The sequence below is a fragment of the Heliangelus exortis genome, chromosome 1 (assembly GCF_036169615.1).
Source record: "Heliangelus exortis chromosome 1, bHelExo1.hap1, whole genome shotgun sequence".
Classification (NCBI taxonomy): Eukaryota; Metazoa; Chordata; class Aves; order Apodiformes; family Trochilidae; genus Heliangelus; species Heliangelus exortis.
The window spans coordinates 139,753,242-139,760,230 of record NC_092422.1 but is presented as its reverse complement, the minus strand read 5'-3'; the positions used below and the strand labels follow the sequence as shown (position 1 = coordinate 139,760,230).

Here is a 6,989-nt window from a genome sequence, read left to right as displayed (position 1 = left end):
TGCCAGCTTGCAGGCAAACATACCCACTTCTGAGGGACGCTGAAAACATTTTTCACAATTAACACAATGTATTTCTTTTCCTTTCCAAAATGTATTCCCTCCATGGTTCAGAAAGGGCCTGCTCCAAAGTCTCCTGAAGCAGTGAACAGGCTGTGTTTGGCTTCAGTGGTTTTTGGATCAGACTGGAAATAAAGTCTGTGCTTGATAAGTTCAGATAAAATGGGAGCCCTACAGAATCATCTCCTGACACAGATTTGCATGTGTTTCATTTCTTCTGTGTAACACATTCATATTTCTGTGCTGTGACTGCCTGGAGAGTGGTAAGACTCACCAAAGCCTTCCTCTAGCTTGGTGTGTTGTGTGAAGGTTTGTGTCCCCAGGGCTGCCCTCACACTGGAGGCATAACTGCAGCATCAGCAGAGATGGGGTCTTCCTCTCCTCAGGTTCCATGCTGGCAGGACTCCACTTACTCTAAAATTAGGGCCCTCCCCACCCCTACCTTTGGAAACTCTTCCACAATGTGTAGAGCCACTGGTCAGATTTTTCTGGTGATTGTGAAGGATGCAATAGCTTCCATTTGCAATACCTGTACCATTTTGTGCTACAGAGATGGAGTTTTATGATGACAAATGTATTACCCTTGACATATCACCACCAGGTGTGGCTATCAGAAAGTTGTTACCCTTGTCACACATGTACACACTGACTCTGTCTATATATAATTTTTTTTCTTGTTTACATAGGCAACATGTTTATATTTTTAATTCTAAATGAAAGCTGATTGCTGCTGCAATCCTGTTCCATCCTGGCAGTGACCAGCATGATGGCAATTGAGCACAGGGTGCTCAGGGTGAAACACAGAAGCCATGAGAACACAGCAGGGCAGGTACATCATCTCTGGGCCTATCAGTGATAAGGACAAACCCATTTTTTCTGTAGGGCACTTGGGGCTGGGTTAACTACACCCCTGCTCTGTTTCAGAATACCTGAGGGTGCTGTTCTGATTAAGTGCTGCAATAGGAGGGAGCTTTGGTGAAAGAGAACTTAATAATTTACATTCTGTGTAGCCACATAAAACCTCTGGCATGGTGGAGCATTCCATGGATGAATTATAGGTGATCACTGACCCCAGAGACACCTATAGCTGCACGAAATTTCCTCAAGCTGCTGAGAGGGATGACAGCTCAATTGGAGGGGTTCCATGTTTGGGACTCCTCTGGGCTCTGTATGCTGGCACACTGAAGTTGTGTGTAGTTGGCAGTTCCTGATGATCATCCACAGGGGCTGTGTGCAGCCTGTAAGATCTTGGTGCTAAACACCATGGAGGATGCTTGGCAGTCTGTGCTGTCAGTGAAACCACAGGAGTGAGTCTGTCTCCTTCACTTGCTTCACAGGTAGCAAAATCTCCAAGTACAGCTCTAGAAAAGACAGCGCTTGGGAGAGCAGATCTGTCTGTTAGCAACCTCCTGACTTGGTATTGTGGGGCGAGCTCCCTCCTGTATAGCCTTTATAAAGCTTAAAAAAAAAAAAGCTTAAGGCCTTTTTACAGCCCTTAAAATTACTTACAGAAGTTCAAAACCTTAAGCAGGTGAGCCTGATGCCTATGATGCACCCATCAGAGAGAGATGTTTTTTGGTTATCTTCATTGATGTAAAAAATAGCCATCTATGATAAAGCTACCTGTGAAGAGGGAATTCAATTTTTAAAACTAGGCAAATGGAGGAAAAAAATGAAAACCACAAAGTTTTTATCCTTTAAATGAAAGAAGGGGAGCGGAGGTCTGCTTTTTGCCACACAGAGGAAAGCAGCTTCAGCATTTTGAATAATTCCACAACCATGCCCTTTGTGTTTCCCAGTCCAGGCTGGGTTTGCTATTAGACAAATGTTGAGCCTGTGGCCCTGCTCTGACCCCGTGTTGTCCCTCTGGAGACCTCAGCAAGGGAGCCAGAGACCAACCAGCTGGGTGCCACAGGGCTGCCTTCAGCTGGCCTGGGCAGAACTGCTGGTGCTGACAATGAGCCCACTCATTGGGCTCCTCCGAGTGGTGCTTAATCATCATCTGATCTTGAATAATAAGATTGTTATAAAATAATGTCCTTATGTTCACATGCCAGAGGGATGAAATAGGACATGCATTCTGCTTCTCTCGTCTGCCCAGGAAGGGGGAGAGGTAAAGGCAAGAGAGATGGCTTTATCCCTGTGCTCTGTGTTTGCTCACTCCTTGGCCAAGGGGATGGAGTGGCTGGCATGATGCAGATGGTTGTGGTGATAAAGCGTGTGTTGGGGGCCTCTTCTGCTCCCCCTGCCCTGACTTGTAGGGTATTGGCTGAGTGTGACTCTGGGGCTGAACAAGAGCAGAGTAGGGTAATTGCTCAGCAAAACAGAAGCAAATCCAGGTTCATCATATGGACACAACAGCTTTGCTGTGGGAAAGTATGCCCTATGGGTTCAGAGGTGGGGGGACATAACCTGAGAACTTATTTTGTTGTGTCAATATAGCTTGGTTGAGAACCGAATGATGACTCCTGTCATTTAGCATTATAACATGGGCTGCAAGGCAATGTCCTTCCTTTCCCACACCAGCTTCTCAGCCCTGTGCAGTGGATGTGCTGCTTTTGTACATGATGAGTTGCTGATAGTAACAACTTCGCTACTCCCTTAGAATCGTAGAATCATAGAATTGGCTGGGTTGGAAGGGACCTCAGAGATCATCAAGTCCAACCCTTGATCCACTACCACTGCAGTTACCAGACCATGGCACTGAGTGCCACATCCAGTCTCTTTTTAAATATCTCCAGGGATGGAGAATCCACCACTTCCCTGGGCAGCCCATTCCAGTGCTTGATCACCCTCTCAGTAAAGAAATTCTTTCTAATATCCAACCTAAACCTCTCCTGGCACAACTTGAGACCGTGCCCTCTTGTCTTGCTGAGGGTTTCCTGGGAAAAGAGACCAACCCCCCCCTGGCTACCCCCTCCTTTCAGGGAGTTGTAGAGAGTGATGAGGTCTCCCCTGAGCCTCCTCTTCTCCAGGCTGAACAGCCCCAGCTCCCTCAGCCTCTCCTCATAGGATCTGTGCTCGAGAGAAGTTCCAATTTGCCCACAGAAAGTGCTGAATTTCATCAGCCTTTACTCCCTTCCTACCCCCTCCTAATGGAGAGAGGAAAGGTGTCTGGTGGGAGTGGCTGGTGCTTGAGGAGCAAGATGCAGACAAAGCAGGTGGGATGCCTGGGAGCCCCAGGCCAGCTCAGCTGAGCAAAATGAAAGTTTTAGGCCTGCTAGAATTGGCTTATAATTTTTAATATCTCCTTTTTTGGGTTGCTCAGCTTGAATCAGCTGGATTTCTGAAAGCAGCAGGAGCCCCCTCACACTAGCTGACCTCATGAAGCAGGACCATTCTTTGTTGCTTTTGAACAGAAAAAAACTCTGCTGCTAACTTGCCTTTGGGCACTGTTCCCTTGGACAAGCTGTGTACCCTTGAGCTTGTGTGGTCAGGGCTACTGGGTACCTCCAGAAAAACAGGTCTGAGCAAACATTTCTTTAAGGGATACTTAACTATCTACATAGAGCCATGCTTTTTCATTAGTTTTCCTTTTGAGATAAAACTTCAGGAATCTAGATTTAATAGAGCTTTATTTCCTGCCTCCTCTGACCTCAGTGGCAGCTAAGCCATTAGTTTCAGGAAGGCCTGAATTTATCTCTGGAGCCCTTGTTTTAGCAGCTGAAGTGGGAGAAAGTCTGTAAAGCCAATTTGTCCCATAACATTTGTTATTTCAAGGGGTGAAAATCAAGTTCCCCGTGTGACTGCAATGCTCCAGGCTAGCGCAGCTCTCCTAACTGAGCCCTTGCCATCCCAGCCCTCTCTTTGCTGTATATTTTTGCCCTTCCCTGGCTGCAGGAAAATCATTAATCTCCCATTGTTTCCCTGTCCTTTCCCCAGCTGCTTTCGGTGGGGAAAAACCAGCGAGAAACAGCACAGAAGTTTTCCACCTCCCTGGCAACTGATCCTCCATCTGAGGCTTGCAAATGAGTTTTTATGGGTTTATAGCTCTCTGGGTACAGCAGGTTTCAAAGGCTCTTGCTGGTTTTTGGGTGGCCGGGGCAGTGTGAGCTGGCATGCCCTGTCTGTTATCAGTCTCAACAACCCCGCATGCTGCCACAACAGGGCTCAAGCTTGTCACGGACCTGACGCAGAGGTTACGCCCGAGCCAGAAAACGCTGGGTCCAAACCACCTGGAGGTTGTTGTCTCGGGACAAAAGAGCTTTTCCCTTCTCTGCTCCGGACCAGTCTTAACCTTAAAAGCAAAGGTTTGCCGTGCCCTACGGGAGCCAGGAGATTTGGCTGGGGTGCCCCTCCATGCCCAGCGTGGTGCTTGCTGCCGTCGCTGCCGTCGCCTGAGGGGACTGTGAGGGGACTGTGAGGGGAGAGCTCACCCCTTCCCTGGACACGCTGGAAAGGAGCACGGTGGCTGAGAGGTAAACCCCAACAACACTTTTGCCAAAGCCATTGGCAGCACCGGGATTTACCCTGCCCCAAACCTGGTGTGTTTTAAATGCGGTGCAATCCCGCTGGGAAGGAGCGATGGGAGATAGTGTCAGTGGTTTACTCAGTTAACTGTTCTTCTGCCAAAGAAAAACAAATTGAGGGGAGGGGGTGTTGATACAGGTGGCTTTGGGAAAGCCTTCTGTAGCTATGGGAATGGATGGAGAATGCTCTGCCTTCCTCACAGTGGGGTTGGGAAGGGGTTCTCTTAGGGATTTAATTTTTCTCTCATCCCAAATCAAGATGAAAGTGAGCCTTTGGGTTTTGGTTTTTTTTCTGGTTGGTTACTGAAGAAAAGTAGAACCCTGGGTTTGGATGGTTTGAACCAGTTTCAATAGAATATTTCCAAATATTTCTTTTCAGTTTTGTTCTTTTAATTCTGAGGGTTTAATATTTTTTATATGGAAGTTAACTACAGGTTTAGAAATACATACTGCTTTAAATTGTCATCTCTTCACACTTTTCAGTCTAAAGAAGTTAAGATGCAGCATTTTGATGATCTTTTAAACTTTTTTGAAATTCAGAGAGGCTTTTTTTTTTTTACTTTCCTGCATGAATAGTGGGGGTCTCTTACATCTTTTGTGTCTTTTTCCTGTGAAAAATATAGTTGGTTGAAAAATGTCCAACCAACTTTAAAGCTTATACCCTTACTCAAGACACTGGAACTGGCATAAGATATATTTTAACGAGCTACCAGAGTTGTCATATAATATATTTTCAATATCTTAAGTGATTTAGTGAATGGGTACAGAGAATAGGACAAAAAAACCTCACAGGACAATTGAGGAAATACAGACTTGTGACAACAGTGCTCCTATTAAACAGGGCTTTAATATCTTGAAAAGTCTTTCCCTCAAATTTAAGATAAAGATCTTAATATGTTATAAAGATGGTTATTAGAATCCACATTAAAAAAGTGTGTGAGAGAGAGAGACACACACACACAGACACAGAGAGTTAAGGACACTTGACTTCCCATTGCTGTCAACAGGTAGAAATGAGGATATAAAGGGACTTTGTTTTGCTATTTATCAAATGTAGTCTTGCTACAAAATTAAATGCATTCAAGAAGTGTATCTACTTGCATGTTTTCTCTGGATAATAATAATTACTGTGTTTGTGCATGCAAATCAGTTCATTTCAGCAATTTCTGTGTTCAGGTTACTGAAAGTAAATAAGCTCACAGACAAAAGGAGATCTTACGAAATGCATGATGTTTCATGTATCTCATCTTGAAAACAGCCCTTTATGGGGAAAAAAGTGTTTTTTAAATCTTAAAGTTTGTTTTATTTTAAATAAAACAGACCTTTTCTCCCTGTCCCCATATGACATGCTCCAGATGCATTTGCAATGTTGTGTTCACACTACCAATGAAATGAAAATGATAAAAACCAGCCAAGCCTCTTTCACCGCTCTGACTGCAAGGAGATTTTTCTTCTCTGTCCTGTGGAAGACAAAAATCATAGAATGGTTTGGGTTGAAAGGGACCTTGAGGATCACCAAGATCCAACCCCCTGCATGGGCAGGGACACCTCCCACTAGACTAGGTTTCACAAAGCCCTATCCAACCTGGATTTGAACAGTTCCATGGAGGTGGCATCAACACCCTACCTGGACAACCTGCTCCAGTAACTTAGTACCCTCATGGTGAAGATTTTTTTCCTAATACCTTACCTCAATCTCCCCTCTTCCAGTTTTAAACCATTACCCTTTGTCCTGTCACTACTCTCTCTGGTGAAAAGTCCCACCCCAGGTTTCCTCTCCTTCACAGGCTCAGTATCCAAAACCCAAATCAAAGTCCTGAGTGCAGAGGCCTTAAACACATTTCTCCCAGCAGAGGACAGGTATTTGATCACTATCTGCCCCAGGGGTCCAGTGCCTCCCCTTTTTCTTCCCTGTGTCTCACACAACCCTCTCCCTCAGCATCCATCACTGCACTGGTGAGATACAACTTCAGGTGCGCCTGAGGAGGCTCTTAGGAGGCAAAGAAACCCTTTTGAAGGAGATGATGGGCAGCACTGGGTTAGCTTCCAGCATTTTGACTCAACGAGCCCAATATTCCCCCAGCTCCCGGCACCTTCTGGCACTTCGGAGAGGGAGGAAGGGCTGTGCCGCTGCCATCAAGGCCCTAACGGACGCCCGGCTGGGAGGAGGGCAGGCAAAATGGACTCCTTCTTCCGGAGCGAGGAGATGAGCCTCATGCAGATGTTTGTGCAAGTGGAGGCTGCCTACTTCTGCGTGGCTGAGCTCGGGGAGCTGGGTCTGGTCCAGTTCAGAGACGTGAGTAGTGCCCAGGCGGCAGGCTGAGCCCAAGGTGTGCTTGTCCTTACCTCAGAGCACTCGGGGAAGGTGGGCCCACTGCAGGGGGGTCGAAAAGCTCATAGAGAGCAGGACTTCCCCAAAGCTGAGAGCTGGTCGCCATCCTGAGGCCCAAACTATTCCCAAGT

General features: G+C 46.3%; 1 protein-coding gene across 1 annotated transcript in view; it reads left to right on the top strand.

Moving 5' to 3' along the window:
• The first annotated feature begins 863 nt into the window (after positions 1–863).
• The window catches only part of ATP6V0A4 (ATPase H+ transporting V0 subunit a4), a 31,927-nt gene continuing 25,801 nt past the window's right edge, over positions 864–6,989 (top strand). Inside the window, exons 1-2 of the mRNA XM_071727630.1 lie at positions 864–886; positions 6,610–6,822. Of these exons, the coding sequence (XP_071583731.1) occupies positions 6,706–6,822 (117 nt within the window). The 5' untranslated portion in view covers positions 864–886; positions 6,610–6,705. The remainder of the gene's footprint in view (positions 887–6,609; positions 6,823–6,989) is intronic.